The 14497-nt window shown below is 35.8% G+C and overlaps 2 protein-coding genes across 3 annotated transcripts in view; one reads left to right on the plus strand and one right to left on the minus strand.

Annotated features, from left to right (window-relative positions):
* Nucleotides 1-4036, plus strand: part of LOC146003971 (putative ammonium transporter 3) — a 56578-nt gene extending 52542 nt beyond the window's left edge. The window contains exon 11 of the mRNA XM_083142503.1: nucleotides 3665-4036. Within this exon, the coding sequence (XP_082998629.1) occupies nucleotides 3665-3861 (197 nt within the window). The 3' untranslated portion in view covers nucleotides 3862-4036. The remainder of the gene's footprint in view (nucleotides 1-3664) is intronic.
* Nucleotides 4037-5076: 1040 nt separating this feature from the next.
* Nucleotides 5077-14497, minus strand: part of Orc4 (origin recognition complex subunit 4) — a 37986-nt gene continuing 28565 nt past the window's right edge. For both annotated transcript variants that reach the window (XM_083143421.1, XM_083143420.1), the window contains exons 6-8: nucleotides 12468-12602; nucleotides 9368-9520; nucleotides 5077-5353 (exon numbers count right to left, since the gene is read on the minus strand). In XM_083143421.1, the coding sequence (XP_082999547.1) occupies nucleotides 5189-5353; nucleotides 9368-9520; nucleotides 12468-12602 (453 nt within the window). In that variant the 3' untranslated portion in view covers nucleotides 5077-5188. The remainder of the gene's footprint in view (nucleotides 5354-9367; nucleotides 9521-12467; nucleotides 12603-14497) is intronic.

Here is a 14497-nt window from a genome sequence, read left to right on the forward strand (position 1 = left end):
AAGTCTCTGTGCAAGTAGTGATGCGAGACGGCTCCACAAATGAACAGTGAGAGAAACAGGATTGTGCAATGGGCAACTGGAGTTACCCGATTTCCCTGCTTTGCTCTGCAAGCGTTGCAGACTTCTGAAAGCGACAATACCGTACGCACATGGCAAACGGACCTTATTTTTGTCTCCAGGTCCGTATGTTTGGTTTAAGAATTTCTTAGGGAAATATTAGGGATAAAACAGTGAGAGCAAATTTTGATAAACTGTACATTTAGCGTACAGACTAAAGTCTGGACTGTACGTCCATACATCCCATGAAATTTTCGTACATGTACAGTCAGGACTGTACAGTTGGCAACGCTGCGCTTTCACCACTCGATTTTCCTCCTCCTCCTCTGCCACTTTGCACGGCCCTGCTCCACAGTTAGCTGAGACAGGATATATTTTGGAGTGTTGAATAATGCTGTGTCATGTGGCAGTTTGATGGAAGGCTTTGGGTGTGGCATATGTCTGGACAAAGATAACTAACCTTCATGTATAATGTTTACAGTGAAATTAGGAGGCGGTGGTATTGGAGTGAGGGATGTTGGAATGGACTCTGCCCTCTTGTAACACTGCACAGCACTCTCAACGCAGCAGGGTACAAGGAAATTTTGTCCAGTTGTGCACTTCCTATGGTGAAAGACCAGGTGGGTGATGACCATTGCCTATACCAGCATCACAATGCTGCCTGCCATAAAGCAGAAGCTGTGTCTGAATGATTTGTGGACAATCAGGTTCCTGAAATGGACTGGCCTTCTCAGATTCCAGATCTGAACCCTATAGAACACCTATGGGAGGATTTAGAAAGTCGACTTTGCTCTAGACCCTAATGTCCTGCATCCCTACCTGCTCCGGCTACAACTCTTCAAGAAGAATGGGCTGACACTCCTCCAGAAACTTCATATACCTGGTGGCAAGTCTCCCAGGTAAAGTACAGGACACAGATGGACCTACCCAACATTAATGTCCAGTACTGGGAAGTGTGTTAATTGGAAACTGTTACTATGGTTTCAGGTGGGTGTCCAGATACTTTTGATCAGATAGTGTACATTTGACACCCCTCCAGGTTAATAAATCACTTTGAGTTGTTGCATTACATGTAACCTTGAACATAGGGTGTCCTATGTTCATTTAAGAGCACAGTGTACGAAACAATGATGCTGTCATATGGTATGAGCAGGATACTACTTCATACAGCAGAGTAGTAACAAAAATTCTGTGCAGGTTGTAAACTATTTGAGACACAAGATGGACCCGTAGTGTAATAAGTTTCCTGATTACCAATAAGTTGTGTATTAGAATACCATAGCACTAAATATCACAGTTGCAAAGTATTGTGTCTCAATTTCAACCAAATTTATCGCCCATATCTATATGAAGTGTCCATATTTTCACCATGGAAACTACACCATGATAATGGTCATCCTCACGTGGCACAGAAAGATATTACTTTCTTGGTTGAGAGAAATATTGATATGGTTCTCCCCGTCCATATAGTACTGATTTGACTCCCTGTAACATCTTTTCACAACTCTAAACAAGAAGTTGCAAGGACATACATTTAAGTCATCATAACAAGCAAAGCTGCGGAGGCATCTCTGAAAGGGGATGCAGGTGGACTTTTTTAGAAGTGGCACAAATGATTGGACAGGTTCATTTCTTCTGGACACGCCAGGGGTGTTCTTTGTGATTGTCTCTTAATCAATTTCATCATATCACTCATCTACATCTTCACGATTAGTCAAAAGAGGCAGAAAAGTAAAGTAAAATAAACTAAATCAACCCATCAATCCTGAAGGACATTACTTTGAAAAGGACACAGAAAATTGGGTCAGGTTAATACATACATTTTTATAAATTTTTATGCACTTCTTTCTTGAAGAGGCTTCATAGAAATTAATGGCTTAAGCAAGTATGTCTTTTTTCCAGAATGCCACTTTCAGGGGAGGATAAAACATTATTCGAGTCAAGGTTTTGTGACTGGTGCCATCTTATCTCTTGTGCAACCAATAAGCCTGTGTGCTGCAGTTTATAGGTTTGGTAATAACAATGATTTTATGGTCCAAGTGAAAAAGTCCAGAAGTTTGTCTGAGAGTGCAGGTTTCATGTGCATAAGTACTGGTCACAACTAAAAGATGCACAGTGCCCCCCAACCTTCGACGGAAATCAAATCTGGGGGGGATATTGATGGCCAATGGCACCTGCAGGGGGGGCACAGAGGGGTAATTGTCGCCCTTGATTTCAAATTTTATACAAATAAAAATATATTTCGTAAAATTTTCTTGCTTGCAATATCTTCTTTTCTTACAGTCTCATCAAGTAGCTGTAGCTAGGGGGAAGCGGGAGTCTGCCCCTGGACACTGCACAATCAAAATATAACAAGTTGTAAAAGAGAATGCCATCCACCCCATGAAATTATTTGTGCCTTATTAAAATAATATTGTATTCAGTTTGCAAAAGATTGAATCTAAAAGTTTTCTTGCTCGCTTCGCTCGCAATGTACAATAATTTTCCATAATGCATTGTAAATTACAACTAGAGAGAAAACTAAGACTTTTCTTAATTCATTCTGTCTCAAATGCATGAGCAAATGTTTTGAGGAAAAGGAGCATGCACAGTTAAGAGGCAATTTATGTAATTTTTGCTATTGGTTTATTACGAGATGGATTAATTGATTATTGATTGAATTGTTGTTTTTAAGTCCACTTTAAGCACAGAAAGGCTAATCGAGACTGGACCTACAGTTTAAAGTAGGATATGAAAAACTATGTGCCTCCTCCAGGTATCGAACCCGGGACCCCTTGATTACAAGGCGACGATGCTACCACTGCACCATCGGGGAGGCTCAGATGAATTGATTACATAATGTATTTAAATAATATTATGTTGCATATACATGTATTAAAGAAACATTGAATACACACATAATTTAGTGTTAGCATTTTGTATATGTATTTTCTTATTTTACGTTGCTCCATGTTGCATATGTGTAAAACATGTATCTTCAGCACCAACTTCTACCCCTTTTCTGCATAATTTACAATGATGATAACATCTTTGATACTACTACTAATAATAATAAATTATTATTTGTACGTTTATCCTGGTACTTGCCCTCCTCAGACACAAAGTTGTGGTTGCACCTCTGGTCACAACTTTCTACAGTGATCATAACATTGTCTTTATTTTTCAAAAATACGTATGTTTACTTAATATACAGTGAGTGTAGAGAGTTGTTCATAAAAAAAAAACTACACCTGCAATTTGAGTTATAACAAACCCCCCACCCTCTGCCAAGGTGGGAGATCATGTAACCAGTTATGGGGAGATGTGTGGTCAGTACAAGGAACTACAGTGGTTGTTGTAGGTTTCCATGACCGACTTATGCTATTCATCCATAGCTTCCCAATTTCCTCACGATGGTGGGTGACACCGGTTCCATACACAGACTGAAATCTCACGAGAAAAGTTGTTACGCTTCTCCCAGGAGACTCGAACCTGCATACGTCCCATCCCATAACCAGAACCCGAAGAATGAAGTCTTAGACCGCACAGCCACCGTACAGGATGTTCCATTCATCACTGCATTCTAAAAACTGCTGTTATAAAATGAATTACTTTTTCTTTTCCACAGGTCACGAAAGCTACCTTAGGCAAAAACTTGGCGAACTAGCGACCACTCAAGATGTACACTATGATGATCCAGTACGGAATAAAGGGAAGAAGAGCAGGTCCAAGAAGAAGAAGAAAGAAGACATGAAGAAGGACTCGCTGACGAACTCAGTTTTCTATCAAGAAGAATTCATTCCAAAATTTGCATGGCTGGAGTAAATATTATGGCCACTGTGTTTCGTGTGTTGCGTACAGAAACTTTTGACTGTAGCAAAATAATCAATACTTATAAATATTTTGAATAACAAAAAAGTATAAGCATTCATTTATGTAATATTAGTGGTAACAAATGTATCATGCTGGCATGAATATTTTGTAATTTTCAGGCACTGAATCCTTGGGACAATACAACCTACAAATAGAAAGACCACAGAAAAATCCACTTTTTTTTTTTACCTCTAATATTTTCAATACTGGATAACTCAAGTAAATCATAAGGTTTGTTTTCTATGTTGTCTAGATATCTGTGACAGAGTGAAACCTCAATTTTACATTTTTCAGGAGCAAGAGCTGAAAAAACTTAAAATACAGGAAAATGTAAAATTGAGGAATTTTTTTTAGCATCTTGCTATATTGGGATCATCAAGATTTAATGTATAATGTGGAGAAATGTATAATCCAGGAATGTAAAATAAGGGTTTCACTGTATAAGCTTGCTAAGCCACAAAACTATTATCAACATCCAGACAAAAGCAAAAATAAACCATTCGAAGATTCACTTGCATGTTCTGGAAAGAGTTCTATGCAGATGTAATATGAAATATAGCATTTTCAAAAGGAGCGGAACAGACAAAAGCTCCAGCAGTATCTTAAAGCTGTAACCTGTTGAATAACAACCCACCACCATAAAAATGTTAACATGTAAGTAAATATTCAAATCAATGTTGACATAACAACAATTGAAGGGATTCTATTTTGATTTCTGGCATAAACAACACCAGCACATTTTACAAATATTTTCTGCTTTCAAAATAAAAATAAACGAACTGTGATAAATATTTGTACATCAGAGTCTACTTTAATGTTTAAATTTAATAGAATTTGAATTACTGTGCCATAGCGACATGCTGATCATCGCAATAGATTCGAATTAGATAAACTGTGGTACATTCCCAGAGAAATCAATCATTGTCATTGTCATAAGACAAGATCATCTGTAACAATTGTCTCAAAACTGAACAAATTGCTTCACCATAACTTGTGAACATCTCTCAGCATAAAAAACTCATGGCAAACAGCATAGTTATAGAAGTGCTACTTTTATAGTCTTGAACATACAAAGGCACATGATAGCAAAGAGGTTTAAATCAAACAACATGGTCCCAACATCCTTTGTACAATGACGCAAGAAAGTGGTTTAAAAAACGAGCAATATCCACTGGTATCAAAAGTATTATATTTACAAACAATACATTCACCTTTTATACAAATCACAGTAATTTATAAATAATGCTTTTAAAAAGTTAAGAACTGTTTTTTTACATATTTATGCAAAGCTGCTGGTGGCCCATTGAGCCACTTCGGTGGGCATGCCATGATATTTTTTAACACACTCCTTTATCTGCTCGGAACTCACTAGGAATCTGAACAGCTGGTACTCCTTCATAACTCTGGAACTCTTTGAAATTACAGGCTGTATTAACTCAATCTTCTGCAACAAAGGAAAGAACAAAATAATGTTAGGATTAACATTACAGACAAAAATACACAGAGAAGGCAATATTCTTAATCTGGCAGATCATACTTAGATTAACAATAAGTTTTATGTGCACATATTTCTTTGAATTTGGGATGTAACCATGAACTACATTTGGACTTTTGAAATTGTCACCCCATCACCCCCTTTACAGTCCTAATGTGGCAACCAGCAACTTCCACTTCTTCCAAGTTTTGTAGCAAGCATTGGCTAAATGCCATTACACCACCAACATCATCATGGAATTTGTTCATATGCAGGCACAGACATTTACAAGAAAGCTACTTCAACCTGGTACACAGGTATGACAAATGCCCCAATGTAGGTGGTGACTATATTCAAATCCCTTCTGCTAATGGAACCACAAAATATATATTTTTGACTGAAAAATTGATTAGTTACAGTGGACTTTTTAAAATTCGAACAGAAGTTTATTCCCCTTGAAATTCCTAATGAAACCAATGTTAAAAATTCATATGTAATTCAAATTTTCGAACCTTCCATTTGGATAATTCAGAGGTAGGCATTCAGACAGCCATAGGGAAGTGTGTTTTTGTTTGATGGTATGCAGATCCACCCTCTCCTCAATAACATGGAATTTCCCACCCCTTCTGTGTACAGGCGTTTGTTCATCCTTGAACTCACACTAGCCAATGATTTGTTCAAGTCTTCTTATCTGTCCTTAGTGGTCAGTTGCGATTAGTCAGGGTATGTTTTTGCAATATTGAAGCATGGTATGCATACTACCTTGACAGTAGACAAAAAAGTAAAAGGTCTATAAGAAGCACAAAGAGGTGTGAGAAAGGAAAGTGACATCGCTAAAGAGTATGGGATACTGCTGAACACATTATCAACCTACATTAAAAATAATGTTGTTACACGTATGTGATTGTGTGTGTTAATACACTGTACTTACTTAAATGTGTTTTCCCTTTACTGGTAGCTTAATTACTATTGTGAGAGGAATTGTTTTTGGCTTGCACTATTGGACAATACACAAATTATGTCAATTCTTAGGTTAAGGTCCACTTCATGTTCATTATTTTTGTTTATACTTTAGTACAGTACTTTTGTTTTAATGATTTTCTAATAATGCAAGTTTTTGTAATTCAGATTTTGGATAATTTGAATATTTTTTGTGCCCCCTTGAAGTTCGAAAAAAAAAAGAGTTCACTGTAATAGGGTAATACCTTACTAAAACAAAGGATTATATTAACATACTGAAAAGTTAGTGAAAATTTGAGGCTTAACGGATTGAATATAACTCTTCGGCATTCCATGCTGATACTTTATCACAGAGCTACCAAGACAACCTCTGGGTTTATCCTTGTCAACCTTTGTCCAAGTATTGTGAACATTATGTTCATAACATGATGTTGCAGAATACCTGGAATAAACATAGAAGCTTAATCTTTAACGGATGGGGCCTGCTTATGTTGTAAAACCTCTGTGAACAAGAAGTATTCAAGAGTGTGCTCTTTAGATGTACACTGATGTTTTAAAAAAATAATCATAGAATGAAACTACTTATCACAGAGAGTTTAAGTTGGTAGTTTTGTGTGTGTGTGTGGAAGATTAGGTTCTTCCATTCTCCCTGCCATAGGCTTTGGTAGAAGGCAAGTCAGTATGGTCCAATCAAATCTCATTTGGTTTGTATGAAGGTAGGTTGTCACAATTTTTCTTATTAAAGTCCTTGCCATTTTGTCAATTACATATCAAACATTAACCCTTTGCAACAAATGGTTCTCAGTTGTTGTTTTTTTCTTATATATTGTTATATTCAAAAAGCTTGTGCCTCTAAATTCAAATCAATTTCTTTCTTTAAAAAAAAATCTTTTGACACACCTACCATGCTTGTATTGCATTGAAATCCCTACCATGCTTGTATTGCATTGAAATCCAAGTATGTCAATCCTCTATTAAGTATGTAAACAAAAAGTAAAAACAAATTAAATATCAAAACTTGGTCCAGAGAAATTAAGAGAAACCTAGTTATGTGAGGCTGCTGCTCGCTAAAGGGACCCGCCGGCATGCAAGACTTTAAAGGCCCTGGTCCCAAATGAGAGCAGCAAATTAACCCTTAAATGCACTTTAAATACCCATAAAACTTCAGGTTTTCGTCCAGTTTTTCTCACGTGAGAGTGTTAGACATTTGAAGATGCCGACATTCAATAGTTGTTACAGACTTTATCAAAAAGCATACACTGAGTCAATAATTAAGCAGTGTTTTTCTTCAGGTGCAAAGTTTTGACTGTTGTGTTCCTTGATGTACATGGTGCTGCTTTTGTCGGCATAGTATTCAACATGCAATCCTGGCAGCTTTGCATATCTGCAAAGCTGCACGTTCAGCTTCCTTTTCAGAATTAGGCATGTCGGTGTTGGAACATACAGCGCTCTTCGATTATGCTATTATTTTCTCGTTCCTTTGATTTTGTGAACTAGCAAAGGTCTGTCTGTCTTCAAAGTGGAGGTTATTGCAGGTGAGCGTAAGTAGACTAGTTGAATCAGGAAGTGGGTTTTGGAACTAGGACATTTTGGATTGCTGTTGAAGTTTGATTCAATGGAGAGGAGACCAGTGACATAAGGGATATTGGTGTCTTGGGAACAAGAAGGCAATGGGAGTGAACAAAGGCTGACTGACAACTTCCTGGATGTATCTGTCCTTCTGACTCCTTTCCTTTCTTTATACACGCACAAACAAATATCCTTGTACTCTTATTCAAGAGGTTATATACAGGATGATTCATATAAAACTAGCATTTCTTTCTTGTTTTATTTCAAAAGGAATACATTGTAATGTTCTGTATTATGTAGCCCCACATGAAGTGGGTGGGATATCTGGGAGATTCATATATTCTAGGGATGGTATAGATATCGGTACTCTATCGGTATCGGCCGATATAGGCATATCAGTGTATCAGTAAAATTACCGATTATTTTACCGATCCGATATATCGATAAATATCTGATAATTTAGTGCAAAATTCTGCCATTTTGTTGTAATTTTTATGGATAATCTCCATGCCCTAATTTATAAAAAAGTAAATGTCTAAATATGCAATTTCTTTTGCACTGCAGTCACGTTGAAACACACATTTATTAAGGAGGTCAATGAACCTTTCAGGTTCTTCAAGCACCATTTCCAATTTTATATCGGATCGGTTATCGGTATCAGTAAATTTTATATCGTTACTTTATCGGTATCGGTCAAAATTTCATATTGGCCCATCCCTAATATATTCTCAAGAGAGTGCACAGCTTTGCAGAATATTGCCTTAGTCATTGTAAAGAAGCAGTGCACGCTAAGAATTTTCATGGTGTTTCTTGAGCAATAAAATGACATATAAAGGATATTTTCAACATCATGGCACCATGTGCCATTCATAAAATGAGTCCTTCATCTAAAGCCCGACCCTGTGGCCGAGTGGTTAGCACATCGCACTGCGACGCCAAGGGTCCCGGGTTCGAATCCCGGTCGGGCTTGGTTGTTTGTGAATGTCCATTCATCAATTTCACCATTTCATCACTCATCCCCATCTTCGCAAATTAGCCAAGAGACACAAAACGCGAAGTAAAATAAACTAAATCAAATCAAATCAAATCCATCATCTAAAGTTTCTTTGAGGGCCGGAAAATTTCTGAAACTTATGGCTACCAAAAGTGTTGAAACATCAAGTAAAAAGTTGTTTAGTCACCACAAAGAAAAAGTATACTGTATTTTTAATTATTTCTACTATGAATATGACTGCACAGATCTGCAAGCAAGTTTTTCAAAAACTGGCTTTACTCTTCACACAATTAGCGTTCTTGAAAGCCACAAACCAAAGAGTCAAATAATTTCCGCAGCACTATTAACAAGTTTTTAAGATGTGTACCTTTATAGAATATGCATGTTTGTGTGTAAATTCAGGTTAATTGCGAAAATTATAATGAATGCAACAGTCATCGAAGATTTTGGAAAGAGCTTACCTCAAGATGTTCAAAAATCTTCATGGCAATAGAAGTGTCAGGCTTTGGCATTGAGGTGTGCCTTTGGCAAAACTTCTGGTATCTGTCGTACACCATTTGAAAGTTAAATGGTTCTCCATCGTATATTTCATTCAAGTGCTTCATAGCAATCACCTAGGAGGGAAACGGTGTATGGTTAGTAAACGATGAAAATAAAACAGATCGTAATCAATCCTAGATTCTCTACTACACTCATGTGTGAGGAGGGAAAGTGGGGAGGGGTATGGCTGCTATTGAGAGCCCAAACCATTCAGATTTTCAAACTTTCAATGCTAAAACAAAAATGTTGTGTGGCTAATCACATTTATGAGTATGGGTAACTAAAGGCACTTAAAAAAATGGCCAGCTGGGATATGAACCCAGGAACTCCACTGGCAAAATGGAAAGGAGATCACTAATAAGCTCAACTACCAATCCTGCAAGAACAATTCTTGCGAAACCATCATGTACATCTAAATCTGCGATAAATCACAACAACTTCAAGTCTACAATTTTAGTGTTTGCATGTGCTTATAGTACTGCTTACGCATCTTGCGTATACTTATGATTTCTTTTTGTTTTTCTCTAAATCTTAAATGAAAGAACTGAAAAACTAAAATGTTGGCTAATTGTAGTTTAAATTATGTATAAATTCTAATGTATTTTAAATTTATTGAAATAATATCAATGGCAGTTATACATTACACAAATTAGTATAGTTATAGCAATGAAACTAAAAATAAATGTCTGATGAAGGGAGCATGATGTTACATCAACAATTGTGTTTATATGCTTGTAACAACTGTACAAGAAAAATAATTCTACAATGCAAACAATACGAACATACATACAAGAAAAATTAGTCAGATGTTTCATTACAACTGAAATAGCTGAAGGTACACGGGAAAAGTTACTGAAAAATTATGTGGAAATTGTGGCTCAACCAAGGATTGAACATGGGTGTTTGGCATTGCATACTAATGGTCTACCACAAAGCTAACAAACCAACCTCTGGTTTCACATTTTCACATCTTATATGTCTGTGTAAATTTATAATGCCCATTCCAGGGATACTGCAATTTCTTGTTGGGTCACATGTCCAAAAGTTTCGCATAGCAACCAGAAGCTGTAGTATCCCTAAAATGGACATTATAAACTTACACAGAGGTCTCTTGTTAGCTCAGTGGTAGAGCACGTAATGCCAAAAACACGGGTTCAATTCCTGGTTGAGCCATAATTTTCAGTAAGTTAAGTTTCGTTATGTTTGGATTCTTCATCTATTTCGGCTAATCAACATTCATCCTTTCACAATTAATCTACAAAGAAAAACAATTCAAAGACTATAAATCCTGTAAAAACAGACATACATACCTTTTCTTGTCTAACTTCAGTTTTATCAAAGTTTCAATCTTCAAACTTGTGTCATCTTCACAATAATGGTGGTGATATCCGAAAGCATGCATGATAAGATAGAGTTGAAATTGTGCATGTTAGGTCACACTTTTGGTTTAGAAGTATGACAAGTAAAAACAGTAGCTAATGCAGTAATAAAAAGTGCTTGCAGGTGCTGCCAATATCACAATAAAAACTGCACGGTGCTTGTAGCCCGTTAACTATGATTCCAATTTAAATAAACAAATACTTTTCTGGAATCTGAGTGTGTCATGGAGACTACAAAAATGCTGCACACCACTTTTGCAGTCCAAATATTCTAGAAATTATGCAAAATGCATAAGTTTCATTATTTTTACATTGTGGGGACAAACTAATGTTGCGATTAAATGATTAAGTCATGTCATTCTGAACATTTTATAGCAAAATTCTGGTAGACTGCTATGATATAGTTCCAATGGAAAATTGATATTCTCAATGACTCTGAATTGTTAGAATTTTCAAGTATCGATACTTTATTTCTTTCAATAACTAATAAATATATCTGGAATGGACATGTTTGCGTTCATGTATATTTCGCCTGATTTCCGGTAAATGCTACTGTAATTCAACATCGATTTGCGACAATAAATCCTGTAAATAACGTTGGTGCCGCGTGCAGGACATTTGTGCTAAAATGAGGATGAGGATAACAGAGTTAAAGAAAAAAAGAAGCTTCACATAATGGGTACACACTACCTTTTACAAAAAAAATTGGCCTAAAATCTGCAATGATTATGCGATGAAATATGGTATAACAAAAGTTAATATCTATGTTCTCACATAACCACTTTTTGTAGATAAAAAATAAGATAATACGTACTGTAGAGTTATTTAGAAAACACTAAAAATAACTGTATTATATTATTTTTTATCATCAAAAGTTAATAGTTTTAGAATTTTCCATCAATGACCTTTCTTGACATGGTTGGCTACACATGATATTACATAAATAATTCAGTAGTAAATTCATATTGCTGGTTAGGGAAATAATGTGGAAATTTGTATAAGTAATGCTTTATATATTAATTATTGCTTGAGATATTACGCAGCTAGTTAAACTATCATCTTTAATGTTTTAGGTATGCAGCATACAATCAGGAAAAGCAAAATTACAGTTTAGCTAAGGTGTATTTAAAACAACGTATACACTGCTGATTAATGGTTCTTGCAAAGAAGACGAAACTACTACTAATTCGATTGATTGATTGATTGATTCATTCATTGAATTGCTTTATTTTACTTCACTTCTTGTGCCACTTTTGGCTAATTTGCGAAGATGAAGATCAGTGATGATATGATGAATGGACACTCGCAAACACCCATGCCCAGGCCAGGATTCGAACCCTGGACCCCTGGCATCGTAGCACGATGTGCTAACCACTCTGCCACAGAGGCCAGCTACTCCTAATTCGAGAACTTCTACATACTCTCTACTTCTTTTATTCCTATGATGTCTAGACCAGACTCTATTGTATTAATCAACGTTTGTACTAAAATCAACCTTGCAGCTGTTAGTTCTGTTCTTTTCTACAAAACTGTCCACCTTTTACCCCTCAATGACATTATTTGTGCAAAGTTTGACTCATTACCATGGTTCTCAATGCTTCATTTTTTATATAAAGTTTAATAAAAGCGGGGACGTACTTACCAGACTAAGTTCAAGAACTGACAACCCCTCCAGCATAGCAGTCTTGGAGTCCATCGACAACCGCTCGTATGCTGCTGTAAAATCTTCTGTTTGTAGTTCTGGATGATCCACATCAAGCTGGGACACTACCAGGAACTGCAGAAAGAGTGCAACCTTCACTTCCAGCTACCAAAAATTTTCTTTTCCGTGCTGTTAAAGCAGAACTTCTAAAGTTTTCCTTTTGTGTGCATTTTGGTTATTTTGTGATTCATTTCTACCTCTTTTCATTTATTGTGTCTATAAGTACGAATGATGATTAGATAATATCTATCTAATCCCCTGGAACCCTGATTTTTACATTCCCAGATTTTACGTTATACATTCAATCTTTATGCTCCCAAAGTAGGTAGCATAATGTTACAAAACTTTTCTCGGTTTATGTGTCCCGGATTTTAAATTTTTCTCACCTTGCTGCTATGAAAAATGTAAAATCGAGGTTCCACTGAATTTTCAATGTCCATAATAATGAAAGGAAAAGTATGTATATTCACTTTCTTGTTTCTTTTATGTACCAACATTGTAAAACTTTTGAAGATCATCACAAACAGAATACCGTATTTACTCATGCATAATGCACACTTTTTTCCAAAATTTTTGCCCCCAAAAAGTGTGGTGCATATTATGCATGGAATAATTTTTTAATGTTTATGGAACCCCTATCATGTTATATATTGTTGTAAAGCTTGAGTCCTGCAGTTTCTGAATATGGCAACAGTATTCCATTCAAAATGGCAACACTTATTTGCAATGTGGTTAAAATAAGCTCATTACAAAATGAAGGAACATTCTGATTTTTATGGTACTTTGTATGAAAAAAAAGATAAGGAAAAAGAAAATAATTAAAATGTATTACTGGTCAAATAATATGACACATATTGAGTGGGTAAATGACTTAATGGAAGAAATCTTGTGCTGCTAACTGCTAGTTTGACGGTTCTGAATGTGCCTCCTATAAATGTTTCGTTAGTCATAGAAAAAGTATATACGTATTTTGAAGGTTTTTTTTAGAAAAAGTAGAGGAAATGAGCAAAACCACTTATAAAAGTGCCACAATCTTTCACTTTGTAATGTAATGTTCTCCTCTTGTTCCATTCACTGTTGATCGGCATAGCAACAGCTCTACAACTAAGAAAGCATTTCTTGAACCTGGATTGTACTGTGCAATATATACGAGATATAATTGTTTGTCACTTTTCCTTATCAAAAACCAGGGTGCGCATTATATACACGTAAATACGGTATATCAAAATGTAGTAGAAATGTTATACCTTTTGAAAGATCTGTAATAAACTGAAAGATATGACACCTAATATTATGATTGAATTTTACTGTAAAAAAGCCGTAAAAGAAAAAACATACAGCACACATTAACACATTAAAAAAACTGACATTTTGTGGGATTTTCACCTGCAATGTCAACGAGGAAAAGGAGGAGGGGCTCCAAAATAGCTGGAAGAATAAGAAAGCTGATGCATAACCCCTAATTACTTAATGTAAACACGTGGTGTTCTGATGAGTTTTGTAGTACAGATTTGTTTTACAACAACTAGTCACACGAGTTGTGAATTTATATTCATAAAAAACTGGCAAAATTCTCCAGTCATAACAAATGTTGGAGAAATGAATTTACTTTTTCCAGTTGCTGTCGTTCTCTATCTCTCTCCCATCTTTTTTCCTTTGCACACATAATTTTTTACATTCTTCTTTCCACGTTTTTTCCTAACTATGAGATCTGGAGTTACATTAGATTTAGGTTAGGTTAGGTTCCTTTGAATTATAGGAACTTATTTATGAAAATATATCATGCATAACCTAACCTAAATCTAACATAACTCTGGATCTCATTTTCGAATTTTGTACAGATATTGAGTAATAGTGGACATATGGCATGCAATTCTTTTCAAAAAAATCAAAAGCCTCGGTTTTGAGAAAATAGCAATCTATATTTTGTTACACCACCTTCACAATTTTTACCCCTTGACATAGGAATG

The sequence above is a fragment of the Lepisma saccharinum genome, chromosome 21, assembly GCF_977018435.1.
Source record: "Lepisma saccharinum chromosome 21, izLepSacc3.1, whole genome shotgun sequence".
NCBI lineage: Eukaryota > Metazoa > Arthropoda > Insecta > Zygentoma > Lepismatidae > Lepisma > Lepisma saccharinum.